Raw genomic sequence first — 23,918 nt, forward strand, 5'->3', positions numbered from 1 at the left:
TTCGGGGGACGAAGGGAAGGATACTTAGCTCGGCGATGGCATCGTCATATTGTATCTTTGGTACCAAATTAAGGAGCTACAATCTCTTTCTCAAGCTGTAATATATTTCTTCTAATTTCCCTAGGGCACAACATTATGATTGCAAATCGATAGGTAGATAGATTTGATTGCCTTTCTCGAGGATTGTGCAGAGACGCCAATGGAGTTCATGGACGGATCGATGAGTCTACAGCGTTGGTTGGCTTTGGGACGTACTTGCGCAGCCAAATCTGACGTTAGTCGATGGAGATCTTGATGAGCCTCTCGCCGTTGAGCACCAGCTGCACTACCGCCTCTGTCTTGAGATGATTCGGCCATACATGGGCATGCTGGCCCCTGTCATCTTCTCCATGAGCACCCTCACCACTCAGTCACCCCATTTCCTGCATCGATACATGACAAATTGCTCATCATCAGACATAAATGGCATCAGGGTCCGATTCCAATCATCATATGCATGATGCATGCAAATCTTAGTAGTAGAGATTGATAATGCAACCTCAATCATTGATGTCTACTACGCAACCTTCTTCTTGTCGACGTTGTTGGGCCTCGAAGTGCAGAGGTTTGTAGGACAGTAGCAAATTTCCCTCAAATGGATGACCTAAGGTTTATCAATCCGTGGAGGCATAGGATGAAGATGGTCTCTCTCAAGCAACCCTGCAACCAAATAACAAAGAGTCTCTTTTGTCCCCAACACACCCAATACAATGGTAAATTGTATAGGTTCACTAGTTCGGTGAAGAGATGGTGATACAAGTGCAATATGGATGGTAGATATAGGTTTTTGTAATCTGAAAATATAAAAACAGCAAGGTAACTAATGATAAAGGTGAGCGTAAACGGTATTGCAATGCTAGGAAACAAGGCCTAGGGTTCATACTTTCACTAGTGCAAGTTCTCTCAACAATAATAACATAATTGGATCATATAACTATCCCTCAACATGCAACAAAGAGTCACTTCAAAGTCACTAATAGCGGAGAACAAACGAAGAGATTATGGTAGGGTACGAAACCACCTCAAAGTTATTATTTCTGATCAATCTACTCAAGAGTCCATAGTAAAATAACATGAAGCTATTCTTTCCGTTCGATCTATCATAGAGTTCGTACTAGAATAACACCTTAAGACACAAATCAACCAAAACCCTAATGTCACCTAGATACTCCAATGTCACCTCAAGTATCTGTGGGTATGATTATACGATATGCATCACACAATCTCAGATTCATCTATTCAACCAACACAAAGAACTTCAAAGAGTGCCCCAAAGTTTCTACTGGAGAGTCAAGATGAAAACGTGTGCCAACCCCTATGCATAGGTTCATGGGCGGAACCCGCAAGTTGATCACCAAAACATACATCAAGTGGATCACGTGATATCCCATTGTCACCACAGATAAGCACGGCAAGACATACATCAAATGTTCTCAAATTCTTAAAGACTCAATCCGATAAGATAACTTCAAAGGGAAAACTCAATCCATTACAAGAGAGTAGAGGGGGAGAAACATCATAAGATCCAACTATAATAGCAAAGCTCGCGATACATCAAGATCGTATCACCTCAAGAACACGAGAGAGAGAGAGAGAGAGATCAAACACATAGCTGCTGGTACATACCCTCAGCCCCGAGGGTGAACTACTCCCTCATCGTCATGGAGAGCGCCGGGATGATGAAGATTGCCACCGGTGAGGGATCCCCCCTCCGGCAGGGTGCCAGAAAAGGGTCCCGATTGGTTTTTCGTGGCTATAGAGGCTTGCGGCGGCGGAACTCCCGATCTATTCTGTTCCCCGATGGTTTAAGGGTATATGGATATATATAGGTGATAGAAGTCGGTAAGGGGAGCCACGAGGGGCCCACGAGGGTGGGGGGCGCGCCCAGGGGGGCAGACGCGCCTCCCTGCCCCGTGGCCAACTCGTTGCTTCCCTGACATGCCCTCCAAGTCTCCTGGATTGCTTCCATTCCAAAAATAACTCTCCCGAAGGTTTCATTCCGTTTGGACTCCGATTGATATTCCCTTTCTTCGAAACACTGAAATAGGCAAGAAAACAACAATTTGGGCTGGGCCTCCGGTTAATAGGTTAGTCCCAAAAATAATATAAAAGTGTTTAGTAAAGCTCATAAAACGTCCAAAACAGATAATATAATAGCATGGAACAATAAAAATTTATAGATACGTTGGAGACGTATCAATCATCATGTATGCATGAAGATCTTATTGTATCCATATATAATTATACACTTAATGTGTAGATCGAGTAGTCCACTTACTGCCTGAAGTAGTCGAAGATCTCCTCGGGGAGGAGAGGCATGCCCTTGGAGAAGGTGATGAACATGGAGCGACAGTACTCGGGCACGTCCACTAGCAGGGGGTTGTAGGGCGCCATGAGCTCCGGCTGGTTACCCACTAGGCCGCTCTCCGACTTCCTCAGCAGGACCTGGAGGCGATCGTCGAAGACGAACTTGCCGGCGCCGTCGATGAAATGGGCAATGCCACGGACAACTATGTCCTGGTGGAAGGCGAAGAACCTTGGCTCGATGCAGACGCCGCCCTGCATGCACAGCGCGGAGATGAGCGGGATGGGCGGGAGCACGGGCTTCGGGTAGCGCAAGCACTCGAGGATGGTGTTGGCCTCCGCCGCGACGATGCCCACAATGCCGGATGCAATGCCAGGGACGTGGTGGATGGCACAGATGGTGCCTTGATCAAGCCACACCAGCAACGCCACTGCATTCCGGGCCTGCTCCGGGTTGCCGCACACGGAGATGTACCTATCGTATGCCTGCCGTGCGACGAAGTACATGTACAACACCTCCCGCATCGTCATAGTGGACGATCCCTCCATGCTTGCTCTGCTTAATTGGTTGCTTGCACCGTCGATAGGTAACAAGCAAGAGAGGAGCGGCGGATGGGGAATGGGCGCGGGGAGCGGTGGTATTTGTAGCTGCTGCATGGCTTAATGCTACAGTTTGCACTGACAAAATTTGAAGGAAACAGAGCGTAGTTTATTTCAAACGCTTTTCCTTGGATCGATTTTACATCCATATATTACCTCATAATTAACTACCACTTTCAAACTTCTATGTCCCGGCTTAACGTAGTTAACAACTTAATAAGCTGCTTTGTATTTGTATACGTGGTGCATGCTCCAGCTCTGTGCTCTGCATACCATTTTTATTTCATATACGTATAAAGAACATGTTATGATTTCATACTATATATACTTCCTTTGGCCAGACTCGATTATAGATCATTATCTGTATATACGTGGATGTGTCGTTTCTACATACTGTCATAATTAACTGTTCCCATCATCGCGTTGAAAATTCATGTGATCATAGGTAATGTATACTCCGTGCTTAGGGCATGCCCTCTTTTCTTGCCACCGTTGTTGTTCCATGTCTCGTACCCATTGCCCACGTTCGTGCCTCTACCTTCATTCTTTCTCGACCCACAATACATTGCATCTAGTGTGAAACCATAGTTATATATGGAGATTGCGGGAAAAAGAAAGGTTTAGGGGTACCTAGCGGATCCTATGCAGCACGGAGATGGGGCCACAAAGTGCCACCAAGGTGGGTCCCAGAGGCCCCCACCGTGTCCTGATGTCCTGCAAGTGCACGGGGCTGTTGTAGCGCTTTCTTGTGATAAGTAGAGTGTCGAACCCACAGGGAGCTTATAGGAAGGAACCGCCAACCCTGCAACTATGTTGTCGCTTTCACGCAGCCCCGTATGCACCCAAACCGGAGTATAGAAATAGTTTACTCTATCGTTGCTAGGAAAACTAGAATAAAAGGGGTAATCAACTAAACTACTAACAAGAAGGCAAAAACAGGAATTAAAAGATGCTTAGTGCGTGGTGAAGGTTCTTGAGTAATAAAGCATTGCCGAAGGTTCCGGAATCACTACCACTACTACGAACTACCGAATCCTCTATTCGCTGGTCAAATGCATAAGTGGGCGGATCCGGGTACAGAGCACGTTCTACTCGAGTAGACTTTGTGCTACGCACGCCACCTTCATAGCCTCCCCCCTAGGGTTTCAACTCATGATAATTAAGGGTTACCCCATGGACGTAGCCTCTCTAAGGGTTCTTCATACTCTCCTATCAATTGTGATGGTGAGGAATCAAAGGCTTTTACTGTCACCTCGAATTACCCCAATGCCACAAACATTCACAACAACAGCAGTTCCTCTACGACCTATCATGGCAATAGTGCGAGCGAGGCCTCCTCTCAACAGCCGTGAGAAGAATAACTTGAATCATGAATAGGTAATATTGGATCATACCAAAAATCACATAGGGTTCAACCATATCCTGAAGAACTAGTACAATTACTCAAACATATGCATGAAGGTTAGGGAGAAGTTACAACCCGACATTAAGCTGGTGAAGGGAGAAGGCATGGTGGTGATGGCGGCGGCGCGGTGGTGATGATGGTGATGGTGATGACCGCACCCGAGGTGATGGAGTTAGGGGCGCCACCGGTGGTGGTGGCGGTCGTGGCCGGTGCTCATGATGGTGGAGCCTCCTCTTGCTTCCCTTGACCATGTCCCTTCCTCTCAGGTAGTGGAGCAGCAATGGAGATGGTCATGGATGTGTGAGATGTGATGGAGCGTTTGAGAGATGGAAACGGCGGCTAGGGTTGTAGATCATATATATGGAGCCTCCCTAGCCTCCTCTCTTGATGGTCTTCATCCAAGTGCTCTCCTCGAGCCAAATCCGCTACCAATCTCTTCTTTACGAGTCAAGTATCCCTTGGGATCAAACGGGGACAAAATCAGTGAAGAATCTCACCTGGAAGCGCAACTTTCGGAGCTATCTGCACGTCAAACAACCGCGTGCGGTCGTTCGGATTGCCGTCTTTCAGTCTGTCCTCCTCTTCTAAAACGGCCGTCATTCCTTCATACGAACTCGGAATTTGACGTTCTTGGGCTCGTTGGATTCGTATGAATGGCGCCATTCCATTCTGTCTTAGATATTGATTTGGATCACTTTAAACAAAAGACTTTTTCCGACTGCAAAATGGCTAAGTCTGCCCCCTGGGTGTCTCCCTATTGAACCCCTCATTTGCTCTTTCATCATGCTTGGTCCTAGGTTGCTCCAAAACACCTGTATTCGCAAGAAAACGAGGAAAACCAATAAACACCAAATAAAACACTAATTGTGCAATGCTCACAAGGATAAGTGCAAATACTGGTAAACATGTATAATGGAAAACTATTTGGTTCAATGGGGACATGATATATAAAGAGATCATGAAGAAAATGGGCTCCAAGAATGCATAAAATGTAGAGCAATCATGTACCATATTTACGTAACTTTTATATATTTTTTTATTTGTGGGTGTTCCTGTACTTACAGATACAAAAACATGCAAACTGACCTTCTAGCACTTGGTTCATATGATAGTCTAGATAAAGTTGCAACATTACATCTTTTTATAAGGAAATGGCATAATTTTCCAAAAGTTATAGATAACGCGTCTTGGATACATCAGGCTCGTGCAAGAAGGTGGCACAACTAGGGTGCCGGGATACTTGCTACTCCAAGTGATTACTGATACGTTCCAACGTATCTATAATTTTTGATTGCTCCATGCTATTATATATTCTGTTTTGGATGTTTAATGGGCTTATTTATACACTTTTATATTATTTTTGGGACTAACCTATTAACCGGAGGCCCAGCCCAAATTGCTGTTTTTTTGCCTATTTCAGTGTTTCGCAGAAAAAGAATATCAAACGGAGTCCAAACGGAATGAAACCTTCGGGAACGTGATTTTTGGAACAAACGTGATCCAGAGGACTTGGAGTCCACGTCAAGAAATCAACAAGGAGAGCACGAGGCAGGGGGCGCGCCTACCCCCCCCCCCCCCCCCCCCAGGCGCGCCCTCCACCCTGACCCACGTTGCTCCACCGACGTACTTCTTCCTCCTATATATACTTACGTACCCCCAAACCATCAGAGGCAGCCACGAAAACCTAATTCCACCACCGCAACCTTCTGTACCCGTGAGATCCCATCTTGGGGCCTTTTCCGATGTCCTGCCGGAGGGGGCATTGATCACGGAGGGCTTCTACATCAACACCATAGCCTCTCCGATGATGTGTGAGTAGTTTACCTCAGACATTCGGGTCCATAGTTATTAGCTAGATGGCTTCTTCTCTCTCTTTGGATCTCAATACAAAGGTCTCCACGGTTCTCGTGGAGATCTATTCGATGTAATCTTCTTTTGCGGTGTGTTTGTCGGGACCGATGAATTGTGGGATTATGATCAAGTTTATCTATGAACAATATTTGAATCTTCTCTGAATTCTTTTATGTATGATTGGTTATCTTTGCAAGTCTCTTCGAATTATCAGTTTGGTTTGGCCTACTAGATTGATCTTTCTTGCAATGGGAGAAGTGCTTAGCTTTGGGTTCAATCTTGCGGTGTCCTTTCCCAGTGACAGCAGGGGCAACAAGGCACGTATTGTATTGTTGCCATCGAGGATAGCAAGATGGGGTTTATATCATATTGCATGAGTTTTTCCCTCTACATCATGTCACCTTGCTTAAAGCGTTACTCCGTTCTTATGAACTTAATACTCTAGATGCATGCTGGATAGCGGTCGATGTGTGGAGTAATAGTAGTAGATGCAGGCAGGAGTCGGTCTACTTGTCACGGACGTGATGCCTATATACATGATCATACCTAGATATTCTCATAACTATGCTCAATTCTATCAATTGCTCGACAGTAATTTGTTTACCCACTGTAATACTTATGCTATCATGAGAGAAGCCACTAGTGAAACCTATGGCCCCCGGGTCTATTCTCCATCTTATTAATTCCCCGTCAACAAGCTATTTCTGGCACAGTTTATTTTGCTTTCTTTACTTTTAGTCTTTATCATAAAATACCAAAAATATTATCTTATCATCTCTATCAGATCTCACTTTTGCAAGTGGCCGTGAAGGGATTGACAACCCCTTTATCGCGTTGGTTGGAAGGTTCTTATTTGTTTGTGTAGGTACAAGGGACTTGCGTGTGGCCTCCTACTGGATTGATACCTTGGTTCTCAAAAACTGAGGGAAATACTTACGCTACTTTGCTGCATCACCCTTTCCTCTTCAAGGGAAAACCAACGCAGTGCTCAAGAGGTAGCAAGAAGGATTTCTGGCGCTGTTGCTGGGGAGTCTACGCACAAGTCAACATACCAAGTACCCATCACAAACTCTTATCCCTCGCATTAGATTATTTGCCATTTGCCTCTCGTTTTCCTCTCCCCCACTTTCACCCTTGCCGTTTTTTTCGCCCTCTTTTCCATTCACCTCTTTTTCGCCTGCTTCTTGTTTTCTCGTGTGTTGGATTGCTTGCTTGTCACGATGGCTCAAGATAATACTAAATTGTGTGACTTTGCCAATACCAACAACAATGATTTTCTTAGCACTCCGATTGCTCCTCTTACCGAAGCTGAATCTTGTGAAATTAATGCTGCTTTGTTGAATCTTGTCATGAAAGATCAATTCGCCGGCCTTCCTAGTGAAGATGCCGCTACCCATCTAAATAGCTTTGTAGATTTGTGTGATATGCAAAATAAGAAAGATGTGGATAATTATATTGTTAAATTGAAGCTATTTCCATTTTTGCTTAGAGATCCCGCTAAAACTTGGTTTTCGTCTTTGCCTAAAAATAGTATTGATTCTTGGAATAAGTGCAAAGATGCTTTTATCTCTAAGTATTGTCCTCCCGCTAAAATCATCTACCTTAGAAACGATATTATGAATTTTAAGCAACTTGATCATGAACATGTTGCACAAGTTTGGGAGAGGATGAAATTAATGATACGTATTTGCCCTACTCATGGTTTGAATTTGTGGATGATTATACAAAAATTTTGTGCCGGATTGAATTTTGCTTCTAGAAATCTTTTAGATTCGGCCGCGGGAGGCACTTTTATGGAAATCACTTTAGGAAAAGCTACTAAACTCCTAGATAATATTATGGTTAATTATTCTCAATGGCACACTGAAAGATCCACTAGTAAAAAGGTGCATGCAATTGAAGAAATTATTGTTTTGAGTGAAAATATGGATGAACTTATGAAATTGTTTGCTAATAAAAGTGTTGCTTCTGATCCTAATGGTATGCCTTTGTCTACCTTGATTGAGAATAATAATGAATCTATGGATGTGAATTTTGTTGGTAGGAATAATTTTGGTAATAATGCTTATAGAGGAAACTTCAATCCTAGGCTGTATCCTAGTAATTCCTCTAAGAATTATGGTAATTCCTACAACAACTCTTATGGAAATTTTAATAAGATGCCCTCTGATTTTGAGACTAGTGTCAAAGAATTTATGATTTCTCAAAAGAATTTCAATGCTTTGCTTGAAGAAAAATTGCCTAAGATTGATGAATTGGCTAGGAACGTGGATATAATTTCTCTTGATGTTGATTCTTTGAAACTTAGATCTATTCCACCTAAGCATGATATCAATGAGTCTCTCAAAGCCATGAGAATTTCCATTGATGAGTGCAAGGAAAGAACCGCTAGGATGCGTGCTAAGAAAGATTACTTTGTGAGGGCGTGTTCTTCTAATTTTTATGAGAATAAAGATGAAGATCTAAAAGTTATTGATGTGTCCCCCATTAAATCCTTGTTTTGCAATATGAATCTTGATGATGATGGGACTGGAGATGTGTCAACTTAGAAGGCGTCCCAAAAATTTGGAGTTTTTAGATCTTGATGCTAAATTTGGTAAAAGTGGGATTGAAGAGGTTAAAACTTTAGATAGCAATGAACCCACTATCTTGGATTTCAAGGAATTTAATTATGATAATTGCTCTTTGATAGAGTGTATTTCCTTGTTGCAATCCGTGCTAAATTCTCCTCATGCTTATAGTCAAAATAAAGCTTTTACTAAACATATCGTTGATGCTTTGAGGCAATCTTATGAAGAAAAACTTGAGTTTGAAGTTTCTATCCCTAGAAAACTTTATGATGAATGGGAACCTACAATTAAAATTAAAATTAACGATCATGAATGCTATGCTTTGTGTGATTTGGGTGCTAGTGTTTCCACGATTCCAAAAACTTTGTGTGATTTGCTAGGTTTTCCGTGAATTTGATGATTGTTCTTTAAACTTGCACCTTGCGGATTCCACCATTAAGAAACCTATTGAAAGAATTAATGATGTTCTTATTGTTGCAAATAATAATTATGTGCCCGTAGATTTCACTGTTCTTGATATAGATTGCAATCCTTCATGTCCTATTATTCTTGGTAGACCTTTCCTTAGAACGATTGGTGCAATCATCGATATGAAGGAAGGGAATATTAGATTCCAATTTCCGTTAAGGAAAGGCATGGAACACTTCCCTAGAAAGAAAATTAAATTACCATATGAATCTATTATGAGAGCCACCTATGGATTTCCTACCAAAGATGGCAATACCTAGATCTATCCTCGCTTATATGCCTAGCTAGGGGCGTTAAACGATAGCGCTTGTTGGGAGGCAACCCAATTTTATTTTTAGTTTTTTGCTTTTTGGTTATGTTTAGGATTAAATAATACATCTAGCTTCTGTTTATATGTGGTTTTGTGTTTTAATAAGTGTTTGTGCCAAGTTAAACCTATAGGATCTTCTTGGATGATAGTTATTTGATCTTGCTGAAAATTCCAGGAACTTCCTGTTCACAAAAACAATTGTTAAAAATTACCAGAACGTGATATAATACTGATCCAATTACAGCAGATCAATAAACAAATTATCTAGGTCGTCCTATTTTGGTAGAAGTTTTAGAGTTCCAGAAGTTTGCGTTAGTTACAGATTACTACAGACTGTTCTGTTTTTTGACAGATTCTGTTTTTCGCGTGTTGTTTGCTTATTTTAATGAATCTATGGCTAGTAATGGAGTTTATGAACCATAGAAAAGTTGGAATATAGTAAGTTTAACACCAATATAAATAAAGAATGAGTTCATTACAGTACCTTGAAGTGGTGTTTTGTTTTCTTTCGCTAACGGAGCTCACGAGATTTTCTGTTAAGTTTTGTGTTTGTGAAGTTTTCAAGTTTTGGGTAAAGATTTGATGGATTATGGAACAAGGATTGGCAAGAGCCTAAGCTTGGGGATGCCCATGGCACCCCAAGGTAAAATTCAAGGATAACTAAAAGCTTAAGCTTGGGGATGCCCTGGAAGGCATCCCCTCTTTCGTCTTCGTCTATCGGTAACTTTACTTGGAGCTATATTTTTATTCACCACATAATATGTGTTTCGCTTGGAGCGTCTTGTATGATTTGAGTCTTTGCTTTTTAGTTTGTCACAATCATCCTCGCTGTACACACCTTTTGAGAGAGACACACATGATTCGGAATTTGTTAGAATACTCTATGTGCTTCACTTATATCTTTTGAGCTATATAGTTTTTGCTCTAGTGCTTCACTTATATCTTTTAGAGCACGGCGGTGGTTATATTTTATAGAAATTATTGATCTCTCATGCTTCACTTATATTATTTTGAGATTCCTTTAGAACAGCATGGTAATTTGCTTTGGTTATAAAATTAGTCCTAATATGATAGGCATCCAAGATAAAAACTATAAAGTGCATTGAATACTAAGAGAAGTTTGATACTTGATAATTGTTTTGAAATATGAAGATGGTGGTATTAGAGTCATGCTAGTTGAGTAGTTGTGAATTTGAGAAATATGTTCTAAAGTTTGTGATTCCCGTAGCATGCACGTATGGTGAACCGTTATGTGATGAAGTCGGAGCATGATTTATTTATTGATTGTCTTCCTTATGAGTGGCGGTCGGGGACGAGCGATGGTCTTTTCTGACCAATCTATCCCCCTAGGAGCATGCGCGTAGTACTTCGTTTCGGTAACTAATAGATTTTTGCAATAAGTATGTGAGTTCTTTATGACTAATGTTGAGTCCATGGATTATACGTATTCTCATCCTTCCACCATTGCTAGCCTCTCTAATACCGCGCACCTCGTCGCCGGTATCATATACCCACCATATACCTTCCTCAAAACAGCCACCATACTTACCTATTATGGCATTTCCATAGCCATTCCGAGATATATTGCCATGCAACTTACCACCGTTCCATTTATTATGACACGCTTCATCATTTTCATATTGCTTTGCATGATCACTGTATTTGTGGCAAAGCCACGTTCATAATTCTTTCATACATGTCACTCTTGATTCATTGCATATCCCGGTACACCGCCGGAGGCTTTCACATAGAGTCATAATTTGTTCCAAGTATTGAGTTGTAATTCTTGAGTTGTAAGTAATAAAAGTTTGATGATCACCATTATTAGAGCATTGTCCCATGTGAAGAAAGGATGATGGAGACTATGATTCCCCCCCAAGTCGGGATGAGATTCCGGACTAAATAATAAAAGAGGCCATAAAAGAAAGGGAGAGAAGGCCCAATAAAAAAATGAGAGAAAAAGAGAGAAGGGACAATGCTACTATCCTTTTTCCACACTTGTGCTTCAAAGTAGCACCATGATCTTCATGATAGAGAGTCTCCTATGTTGTCATTTTCATATACTAGTGGGAATTTTACATTATAGAACTTGGCTTGTATATTCCAATGATGGGCTTCCTCAAAATGCCCTAGGTCTTCGTGAGCAAGCGAGTTGGATGCACACCCACTTAGTTTCTTTTGTTGAGCTTTCATACACTTATAGCTCAAGTGCATCCGTTGCATGGCAATCCCTACTCACTCACATTGATATCTATTGATGGGCATCTCCATAGCCCGTTGATACGCCTAGTTGATGTGAGACTATCTTCTCCTTTTTGTCTTCTCCACAACCACCATTCTATTCCCCTATAGTGCTATGTCCATGGCTCACGCTCATATATTGCGTGAAGATCGAAAAAGTTTGAGAACACCAAAAGTATGAAACAATTGCTTGTCTTGTCATCGGGGTTGTGCATGATTTAAATACTTTGTGTGGTGAAGATAGAGCATAGCCAGACTATATGATTTTGTAGGGATAACTTTCTTTGGCCATGTTATTTTGAGAAGACATGATTGCTTTGTTAGTATGCTTGAAGTATTATTATTTTCATGTTAATATTAAACTTTTATCTTGAATCTTCCGGATCCGAACATTCATGCCACAATAAAGAGCAATACATTGAAGAATATGCTAAGTAGCATTCCTCATCAAAAATTCTGTTTTTATCATTTACCTACTCGAGGACGAGCAGGAATTAAGCTTGGGGATGCTTGATACGTGTCCAACGTATCTACAATTTTTTATTGCTCCATGCTATTATATATTCTGTTTTGGATGTTTAATGGGCTTATTTATACACTTTTATATTATTTTTGGGACTAACCTATTAACTGGAGGCTCAGCCCAAATTGCTGTTTTTTTGCCTATTTTAGTGTTTCGCAGAAAAGGAATATCAAACGGAGTCCAAACGGAATGAAACCTTCGGGAGAGTTATTTTTGGAAGAAACGTGATCCAGAGTACTCGGAGTGGACGTCAAGAAATCACCGAGGAGGCCACGAGGCAGGGGGGCGCGCCTACCCCCCTGGGCGCGCCCTCCACCCTCCTGGGCCACTCGTGGCTCCACCGACCTACTTCTTCCTCCTATATATACCTACGTACCCCCAAACCATCGGAGAGCAGCACGAAAACCTAATTCCACCGCCGCAACCTTGTGTACCCGTGAGATCCCATCTTGGGGCCTTTTCCGGCGTCCTGCCGGAGGGGGCATTGATCATGGAGGGCTTCTACATCAACACCATAGCCTCTCCGATGATGTGTGAGTAGTTTACCTCAGACCTTCGGGTCCATAGTTATTAGCTAGATGGCTTCTTCTCTCTCTTTGGATCTCAATACAAAGGTCTCCACGGTTCTCGTGGAGATCTATTCGATGTAATCTTCTTTTGCGGTGTGTTTGTCGGGACCGATGAATTGTGGGATTATGATCAAGTTTATCTATGAACAATATTTGAATCTTCTCTGAATTCTTTTATGTATGATTGGTTATCTTTGCAAGTCTCTTCGAATTATCAGTTTGGTTTGGCCTACTAGATTGATCTTTCTTGCAATGGGAGAAGTGCTTAGCTTTGGGTTCAATCTTGCGGTGCTCGATCCCAGTGACAGTAGGGGAAACGACACGTATTGTATTGTTGCCATCGAGGATATAAATATGGGGTTTATATCATATTGCATGAGTTTATCCCTCTACATCATGTCATCTTGCTTAAAGAGTTACTCCGTTCTTATGAACTTGATACTCTAGATGCATGCTGGATAGCGGTCGATGTGTGGAGTAATAGTAGTAGATGCAGGCAGGAGTCGGTCTACTTGTCACGGACGTGATGCCTATATACATGATCATACCTAGATATTCTCATAACTATGCTCAATTCTATCAATTGCTCACCAGTAATTTGTTTACCCACCGTAATACTTGTGCTATCATGAGAGAAGCCACTAGTGAAACCTATGGCCCCCGGGTCTATTCTCCATCATATTAATTCCCCGTCAACAAGCTATTTCTGGCGCCATTTATTTTGCTTTCTTTACTTTTAGTCTTTATCATAAAAATACAAAAAATATTATCTTATCATCTCTATCAGATCTCACTTTTGCAAGTGGCCGTGAAGGGATTGACAACCCCTTTATCGCGTTGGTTGCAAGGTTCTTATTTGTTTGTGTAGGTACGAGGGACTTGCGTGTGGCCTCCTACTGGATTGATTCCTTGGTTCTCAAAAACTGAGGGAAATACTTACGCTACTTTGCTGCATCACCCTTTGCTCTTCAAGGGAAAACCAACGCAGTGCTCAAGAGGTAGCAATTACTATGCAGGAATGTTTTGGGGCACCAAGTGCTAGGGTATGCAGAAAGCCGCAAAATTTCCCATTGGTCCAGAAATGAAGGTATCAATCCATGGATGCAACACCCATAGCCTCAATAAATCAATGTCGCAACACAAATTAAGAACCTACTTGTAGCCATGTTACCGATTCATTAAATTTGTTTGTTTTTGTGTGTATTTATCTATGATTGAAGGGGATTTTAAGTTCCTGTCAATGCCCACTTCTGCATTTGAGTCCACTCTGTATTCGCTCCGTGTCGATTTCCGGTAGTATCTGTTTCCGTATTCATTTCCAGAGTTTCTGTATTCGTTTCCACTTCTACAAAGAAATATGAAAAAAAATGTGGTAGCACTCAATTCCATCCGCTCCGCTCCGTTTCATCCCTACTCGCAAATATGCAATGTGGAACTAAACAATAGAAATTTCATGCATCAACCATTTGGGAAATATATTGAAGGATATTGAAACATTGGCACACTATGTATTCCATGCCGGCTAAGGAGCAACAAGCTTAATTAGGAAGTAGAATGTTGGACCGGAGGTGTATGCCGTAGGTGGTCAGTGCACAAGTAGTGCAACTTGTTGATCTACTCACGACATGGTTGAAAGGACATTATAGAATGTTTGTGCTTTTTGTCTTGTCTGATATGGAATCGCGAAATAAATCTTGCCACTTTTTGCGCCCCAAGGTTGTTTGGGGGGGGGGGAGCGTATACACAATTACATCATATTGTTTCTACGACACCGACTATTTCCTAGAGCACCATTTTTAAGCGCAACATTTGGGAAACCCGGATATAAGGCAAAGCTATGCAAGTATAAAAAATGCAAGTTGGGTATGTACATACATGGCTTTACCAAATTGTCAAAAATAAATCTTTCGTACTATTTGAAGCGGTGAATGACAAGAAAAGGTAATCAATGGTGCTCGTCAATATGCAATATGAAACTAAAACCTAGAATTTTCATGGACAAGTGTTAAATCGAAGGATATTGAGGCAACATCATGTGGTTTCTTCTGTTCTGACAAGCTGGGAACATCAAGCTTAATTAGGCAGGTCTCCCTCTGCAGAGCAGACATGTATGTGCCTCTGGGGTGACATGTAACGAGAAAAAGACGAGGAATAACATGTATTATAGGGAGAATCAAAGTAAAGTTGAGATGGACAGGAAGAAATCACTGGAGATGGGACCATGGACGGGGAAGGTCAAGGTGTTCAATGTCCAAGTAAACAGCACCGTGGGGAGGGGGCTATCTCGCATGGGTGACCGTTGTGTAACGATTGAGCCATTTCAAAATCGATAAAAACAACTTTTGCGCGCCAAGGTTCGGGGGACGAAGGGAAGGATACTTAGCTCGGTGATGGCATCGTCATATTGTATCTTTGGTACCAAATTAAGGAGCTACAGTCTTTTTCTCAAGCTGTAATATATTTCTTCTAATTTGCCTAGGGCACAACATTATGATTGCAAAGCGATAGGTAGATAGATCTGATTGCCTTTCTCGAGGATTGTGCAGAGACGCTAATGGAGTTCGTGGACGGATCGATGAGTCTGCAGCGTTGGTTGGCTTGGGGATGTACTTGCGCAGCCAGATCTGACGTTGGTCAATGGAGATCTTGATGAGCCTCTCGCCGTTGAGCACCAGCTGCACTACCGCCTCTGTCTTGAAAATGATCCGGCCATACATGGGTATGCTGCCCCCTGTCTTCTTCTCCATGAGCACCCTCACCATGCAGTCACCCCATTTCCTGCATCGATACATGACAAATTCCTCATCATCAGACATAAATGGCATCAGGGTCTGATTCCAATCATCATATGCGTGATGCATGCAAATCTTAGTAGTAGAGATTGATAATGCAACCCCAATCATCATGTATGCATGAAGATGTTATTATATCCATATATAATTATACACTTAATGTGTAGATCGAGTAGTCCACTTACTGCCTGAAGTAGTCGAAGATCTCCTCGTGGAGGAGAGGCATGCCCTTGGAGAAGGTGATGAACATGGAGTGGCAGTCCTCGGGCACGTCCACTAGCAGGGGGCTGTAGGGCGCCATGAGCTCCGGCGGGTTACCCACCAGGCCGCTCTCCGACTTCCTCAGCAAGACCTGGAGGCAATCGTCGAAGACGAACTTGCCGGCACCGTCGAGGAAGTGGGCAACGCCACGGACAACTATTTCCTGGTGCAAGGCGAAGAACCTTGGCTCGATGCAGACGCCGCCCGGCATGCACAGCACGGAGATGAGCGGGATGGGCGGGAGCACGGGCTTCGGGTAGCGCAAGCACTCGAGGACGGCGTTGGTCTCCGCCACGACGATGCCCACAACGCCGGCTTCAATGCCAGGGACGTGGTGGATGGTGGGGATGGTGCCTTGATCCAGCCACACCAGCAACTCCACTGCGTTCCGGGCCTGCTCTGGGTTGCCGCACACGGAGATGAACCGGTCGTATGCCTGCCGTGCGACGAAGTACATGTACAGCACCTCCCGCACCATCATAGTGGACGACCCCTCCATGCTTGCTCTATTTATTTGGTTGCTTGCACCGTCGATAGGTAGCAAGCAAGAGAGGAGCGATGGATGGGGAATGTGTGCGGAGAGCGGTGGTATTTGTAGCTGCTGCATGGCATAATGCTACAGTTTGCAATGACAAAATTGGAAGGAAAGAGAGCGTTGTTTATTTCAAATGCTTTTCCTTGGATCGATTTTACATCCATATATTACCTCATAATTAACTGCCACTTTCAAACTTCTATGTCCCGGCTCAACATAGTTAACAACTTAATTTGGTGCTTTGTGCACCAAATGCCCCGAATGTTTTCCAGACAGCCTTCGAGGCGGTCGTTCGGGATGAACGGCGTCGATGACCGGTGTTCTTCGCTAAGGGCGAGTGATCGGGGATATCCATCGCTCCACACCTTATCAGGTACGCCGGTGGAAGAGAGCACTCAAAGAGATGGGGAAAACCAGCCAGGATAGTTGAAAACGCCTCAATCCCCTACCTAGCATGCCAAATGTCGGTTTCCAAGAACCTACATATCAGTTGTGAACAACAACCCTTTGAGAGTTCGGCCAGGGACTGAACATGTCCAACAATCCTAAGTCATGGATGAAGATAGTGGATGAACTACAAAATGAACATCCGGATCGACCCAAGTTCGGGCCACCTTTTTGGTGTAATACCCCACTCCTGCCTTGTATTGTATTGCGATGATTTGGAGCTACAATGCGTTTGGGTACAAGATGGGAAGAACGGCCCGTGTTGCTTCTGAGGCCAAAAGATGGAACCCCCCCCCCCCCCGATATATTACGTGGTGAATCTTTTCTTGGATCTGTTTAATGTTATACCATATATGCATGCTCCAGCTCTGTGCTCTGCATACCATTTTTATTTCATATACGTATAAAGAACATGTTATGATTTCATACTGTATATACTTCCTTTGGCCAGACTTGATTATAGATCATTATCTGTATACACGTGGATGTGTCGTTTCTACATACAGTCATAATTAACTGCCCCATCCTCGCATTGAAAATTCATGTGATCACAGGTAATGTATACTCCATGCTTAGGGCATGCCCTCTTTTCTTGCCACCGTTGTTGTTCCATGTCTCCTACCCATTGCCCACTTTCGTGCCTCTACCTTCATTATTTCTCGACCCGCAATACATTGCATCTATAGTGAAATCATGGTTATATATGGAGATTGCGGGAAAAAGAAAGGGTTAGGGGCACCTAACGGATCCTATGCAGCACGGAGATGGGGCCACAAAGTGCTAGCAAGGTGGGTCCCATAGGCCTCCCCGTGTCCTGATGTCCTGCAAGTGCACGGGGCTGTTGTAGCGCTTTCGTTTGATAAGTAGAGTGTTGAACCCACAGGGAGCTTATAGGAAGGAACCGCCAACCCTGCAACTACGTTGTCACTTTCACGCAGCCACGTACGCACCCAAACTGGAGTATAGAAATAGTGTACACTATCATTGCTAGGAAAACTAGAAAATAAAAGGGGTAATCAACTAAACTACTAACAGGAAGGCAAAAACAGAAATTAAAAGACGCTAAGTTAGTGGTCAAGGTTCTTGAGTAATAACGCATTGCCGAGGGTTCCGGAATCACTACCACTAGTACGAACTATCGAATCCTCTATTCACTTGTCAAATGCATAAGTGGGCAGATCCGGGTAGAGAGCACGTTCTACTCGAGTAGACTTCCTGCCACGCACGCCACCGTCATAGCCCCCCCCAGGGTTTCAACTCATGATAATTAAGGGTTACCCCATGGACGCAGCCTCTCTAAGGGTTCTTTGTACTCTTCTATCAATTGTGATGGTGAGGAATCAAAGGCTTTTATTGTCACCTCGAATTACCCCAATGCTACAAACCTTCACAACAACAGTAGTTCCTCTACGACCTATCATGGCAATAGTGCGAGCGAGGCCTCCTCTCAACACTCGTGAGAAGACTAACTGGAATCATGAACATGTAATATGGATGTAGGAGATATGCCCTAGAGGCAGTAACATCAGTTATTTTGTATCTCCGAGTTTGTAATGATTGTTTAGCTTCCATGCTGTAACTGCGATGATTCTCGAGTCTGCGATATCCACGAGGCTCGGAGGGAAACTCATGTGCACGTGTGGTATACTAGACGGTAAAATGTATTCCTAGTCTTGCCTCTAAGACTGGCTCAAGTATTGCATGATGATCTTGTTTTCCTGATCATGGGCATGTCTATGCTGGCAATTTTGAGGGCACAATGTGAGGAGAACACTTGTGTTGAATCGACCCGTATTAATGTTATGCTATGAGATTCATTCGTAACAAGTTAATGGTTAATAACACAGAGATAGTTAATGTTTGCATAATTCCTTAGACCATGAGAGTATCGAGTTCCTTCGTACTTGCTTCGTGAACTTTGGGGTTTGTTAAATGTCATCCGTAACTGGGTGGCTATTACGGCGGCTTAAGGGTTCACGGAAAAGTATGGCAAGTAATGAGATAGCTCAAGATTGGGATTTGCTCCTCCGACAATGGAGAGATATTCTCGGTCCCTCTCGGTGTTATGGTATCCATAATCGTCTAGCCAGACACCTTGTGATTTGATCACTGGGATGCCAGAACACGAAAACGAGAAAAGAGAACAGAACCAGTAACGAGGTAACTTGCATGGTGGAAAAATTCTTCATCGACGGGGATGCAATAAATCTCACCTCGGGTGTTTGTGACATATCGCGAAGCAACAGGAATAGCTCACTGCAACTTGAGGTTCACTCGAATATTTATTCGTGTGGGTATAGGGGTCAATATGGGTGTCCACGGCTCCGATGTTGATCATTGATCGGAAGGGGTTCGGGGTCATGTCTATACTTCACCGAACCTATAGGGTCACACGCTTAAGGGTCATCTATCTATTGAATACTAGACAGGGAGTCTGAGAGAAAATCACCAAAAAAGTTTTGGACAGCGGAAAAGTTCCGCAGAGAGAGGTCATTGGATGAGTTTCGGTGAAACCGAAAAGTTGTTTGGGATATTCTATTAAGTCAAATTGGTTTCGGCACATGCCTAATAATTCTTGGAGGGTGCCGGAATCATTCTGGAAACTTTTTGGAATTTTCCGGGATAAAAACAGGAAATGTTCCGGAGCTGCCGGAGCCACTTCAGATGCGTTTCGCAGATGAAAATCACTAAACCGGAATTGTTTCGGAACGCGTTGAAAATTATTTTAGTGGGTACTGGAAATATTCTAAACCCACATAAATATTTTCAGTTCGAACGGATGCTGAAAAATGTCGTCGTGAATAGTGAAAATCAGCTTTATGGATATTTTTTGGAAAGCCACCTTTTCGGGCTTTTGTGAAAAGGCTTCTAGAAGGGCTTGGGGGCCAAGGAAGCCCCTCATGGGGGGCCCCCAAGGGTTTGGACGGCCACACATGGTGGTGCTCCATGGAGCTCCACGTGGCCTCCCATTTAGCCCATAACACCCTCATGTGTGACCTAATGCATGGGAGTTTTTGGTAATTTGTTGAGGCACCCTACCCCTTGGTTTTCCTATAAATAGGAGGTGAGGGGCTTCCCAAAGATCATCCCTTGCTCTCATACACATGCCATGACTTGTCTAGGTTCTCTCTCCCTCCCAGCGAAATAGTTTCGTACAGCCGAAAGGCTGTCTGGGTTCTGGCAGGAACTAGTTCTGGACGGCGAAGCCCTGTCGGATAGCTGACACCATATGTGTGCAACCCTGTAGAGAGATTGTAGTTTCGATCTTTTGCCCGAGGGGCTGTTCGAGTATCCTCCCGAAGGGCTGTCCGAGTTACCGTCCGAGTTTCGAGGGTCCTCCCGAAGGGCTGTCCCCGACATCGTCTGGGGGACTGTCCGACCGCCTCCCGAAGGGCTGTCCGGAGAGGGAGTACATCCTCGCGGTTGGGAGGTTGTAAATCCTAGCTGCAGGGATCTGCACCAACGATCTCCGCTGACTCTTCTTCCGCTGCGCTTCGAGTCGGTACGGATCAGATCAAACCTTGTATGCAGTCTCCATAGTGGTCCTGGGCGTGCTCGCTATATCGGAAATTTTTATTTTCTGTCGCGTTCCCCTACAGTCACATCAAGAGCCGTGCTATGCGTAGATGCAGGTTACAATCTAGAATACATGGAGATGTATGGGTATCGCATAATATAATTTTGGAGTAGATAAGATCTATTGCTGAAAATTATTTATGCGGGTGGCAGATGAAATATGTTACCCGATGTTCTTGTTGCTCCCCTAGAATTTGCGTATTTCTGATCTTGAAACGGCATGATGGAATTTCAAAAAGTTCTGGCAATCCGCGATCCTGATTGATCAACGAAGTGCTATCAGCTCTTTGGATTCCACCATAGTTGAGAGAAAGATGAAATTGCACAGACAAAAGGGCAATGCATATATGATCTGCACGGGGGTCATGCATATGATGAAGTTTAGAATGGGGTTCGAGATTTTATTATCTCGTGCTTCATACACCCCGCAAAGTTAATCTAGCGACTTGAATAATCATACTTGATGATAAACGTTCGTAGCTGCGGTTTAAGTCAAAGTCTTAGAAGCCACGTAAAATAAAATTTTGCATAAACCGATTAGAGGCGTCTAACTTGGTTTTGCAGGATGTTTTGCATGTGATGTGGTATAGACTTGCTCATATTCAATTTTGATTATGTATGAGATGGCTATATGATGTAATTAACATGACCTGCGTGTCATGATTCGGCATGATGGCTGGAGCCATATGATTGCACTTTAATGACTTGCGTGTCAACCTTATGTGATGCATTTATTTTATCCGCTATGGAGATAGCAATATTATCTGGTGCATCAACAAGGTGGTGGCAATCTTCGCGAAGGTGAACACCGACGCAAATGCCAAAGACGAAGAAATGAAAGACTTCTTCGTCAGAAGAGGCTATACCATATCATGAAATTATGAATTGCCTGAGATGTTTATCCCTCTTAATGCACCCTTCTTGATTGCGCGGTAGTCGCTTTTATTAGGGTGATCTCTCACTTAAAATATCAAAGTAGTTAGTGTTCACCCAAGTGTAGGACCGTGTGAAATTCCTATCTTTTCGGGGTGCGCCATGTACACATGAGCACGAATGAATCGAGAGGAATGAGGCGGGTGAGGTCAGACCTCGCAGCAAGATCACTTGGTTGTCTTTGACGTTCAGGCAGGAGAGTCCTGAGCTCGGAACACGCCCATCGAAAGATGAACAAGAATCACATAGAGATGTGATCGGCAAGTTGGCCTACCGATTGAAATTCGTGTCATCAGTGATGAACCCGTCAATGGCATCGAATAGAAATATGGATCTGTAATCACTCTAAATCAATTATGAGAGATATTGATTTGAGTGGGAGTGCACTTTAGAATAAAACTGTTTATTCACTAGTGCAAATTTCATTATAAACAAAGTCTAAGTGAAACTTGTGTTTTCTGTTGTAGATCAAATGGCTCGCAACACCGCGTTCAACATAGGCCCGATGTTAGAGAAAGAGAAGTTAGCTGCGACTGGAAACAACTATGCGGACTGGGTCCGTAACCTGAGGATTGTCCTCAGGAGCGCTAAGAAATTGTACGTGCTTGAAACTGCTCCTCCAGCTAAACCGGCGGCAGAGGCCCCGGAAGATGAACAAAATGTCTGGGCCACTAAGGATGATGATCACAACTTAGTGCAGTGCCTCATGCTAGCTTGCATGAGTCCAGGGCTTCAAAAACGTTTTGCATTCCATAAACTGTGTGATATGATCCGGGAATTGGATGCTCTGTACAAGGAAACCACAAAGTCTGAACGATTTGATATCGTGAAGGCTTTGATGGAATGCAAGATGGCTGAGGTTAGTTCAGTTGGCGAACACGTGGTCAAAATGATTGGCTATTCTGAAAGGCTTAAAGCCCTGGAATTTCCACTTCCACCTGGCCATATGATGGACATGTTGCTTTCTTCACTCCCCCCGTCTTACGACAGTTTTGTCATGAACTACAACATGACAGGGATGGAGAAGACACCGGAAGAGGTGCTCGCCATGCTGAAAACTATAGAAGGAGGACTGCGGAAAAATCGCAAGCAAGTGTTGCTTGTGAATAAAACTGCCAGTTTCAAAAAGAAAGGCAAGCCAAAGAAGGGCAAGGGCGCCGGTAAAGACCGGCTCCCAAAGCAACTCTAAGGGCGAAGCCAAGAATGAAACTGAGTGCTTCTACTGCAAGGGCGCTGGAAGAGAAACTGTAAGGGGTATTTGGAAGATAAGAAGACTGGGAAAACCGGAAAAGGTATAATTTTTATACAAGTTAATGTCATTGACGATTTGCTTGCTAGCGAAAATTCTAAGTCCTGGGTATTTGATACCGGATCGGTTGCTCACATTTGCAACTCGATACAGGGGCTTCAGAAGGTGCGCAAGCTGGCAAAGAATGAAGTCTTAATGCGCGTCGGGAACGGCGCTGGGATCGCCGCTCAAGCCGTCGGCATTATGCCTCTACGTCTCCCTTCAAGATTTATCTTAGGACTAAGTAACTATTATTTTGTTCCACTGTTGTGTAGAAACATTATCTCCGGATCATGTTTAGTACACGATGGGTATTCGTACAAGTCTGAGAACAATGGTTGTTCACTTTATTGTAAAGATATGTTCTATGGATTTGCACCCATTGTTGGGGGCCTTTTCATACTAAATCTTGAATGTGGAAATGATGTCTTTAACGTGAATGCTAAACGCCTTAAGAAGGCTGATACCACCACCACTTTCACGTGGCACTATCGGCTTGGCTACATCGGAAAGAAACGCATGCAAAAACTCCATAAAGATGGTGTTTTACCGTCCTTTGATTTTGAGTCATTTGACACAGCTGAAACTTGCCTGATGGGGAAAATGACCAAGACGCCGTTCACGGGTCATCCTGAACGGGCGGGTAAATTATTGGAAATAATACATAGTGATGTATGTGGTCCAATAAACACAGGCGCACGGGGTGGGTATTTCTACTTTGTGACTTTTACTGATGATTTGAGTAGGTATGGCTATATCTACTTAATGAAACATAAGTCGGAAACCTTTGAAAAGTTCAAAGAATTTCAGAATGAGGTAGAAAATCATCGTAACAAAAAGCGAATATCTTATTCATGAGTTTGGCCAACATCTGAGTGACCGTGGAATCGTTTCACAGCTTACGCCTCCCGGAACTCCATAGAGAAATGGAGTATCAGAACGACGTAACCGAACCTTGTTGGACATGGTAAGGTCGATGATGTCTCTTACAAATCTTCCGATATCTTTTTGGGGTCACGCACTGGAAACTGCTGCTCACACACTTAACAGAGCACCATCTAAATCAGTTGAGACGACACCATAGCCTAGTCTTGGACTTCCTGAGAAGGACGCGGAGGTGGTCATGGAAGACGAACTTGTCATCACTATCAACGAAGTTGATGTCCCCCTAAACGAGGACCCTGGTGGCAGTTGAACTTTTAGGAA

General features: G+C 43.4%; 1 protein-coding gene across 1 annotated transcript; it reads left to right on the plus strand.

The window, feature by feature from the left end:
- Positions 1-21,929: 21,929 nt before the first annotated feature.
- On the plus strand, positions 21,930-22,613 carry LOC141025415 (uncharacterized). Its single transcript, XM_073500689.1, has one exon. The coding sequence runs from the start codon at positions 21,930-21,932 to the stop codon at positions 22,611-22,613; it is 684 nt and encodes a 227-aa protein (XP_073356790.1).
- Positions 22,614-23,918: the final 1,305 nt, after the last annotated feature.

Source organism: Aegilops tauschii, chromosome 6 (genome assembly GCF_002575655.3).
Source record: "Aegilops tauschii subsp. strangulata cultivar AL8/78 chromosome 6, Aet v6.0, whole genome shotgun sequence".
NCBI classification, from domain to species: domain Eukaryota; kingdom Viridiplantae; phylum Streptophyta; class Magnoliopsida; order Poales; family Poaceae; genus Aegilops; species Aegilops tauschii.

Excerpts from the sequence above, each read along its gene's own strand:
- LOC141025415 (XM_073500689.1), top strand. The coding sequence starts at position 21,930 with ATGTTAGAGAAAGAGAAGTTAGCTGCGACTGGAAACAACTATGCGGAC.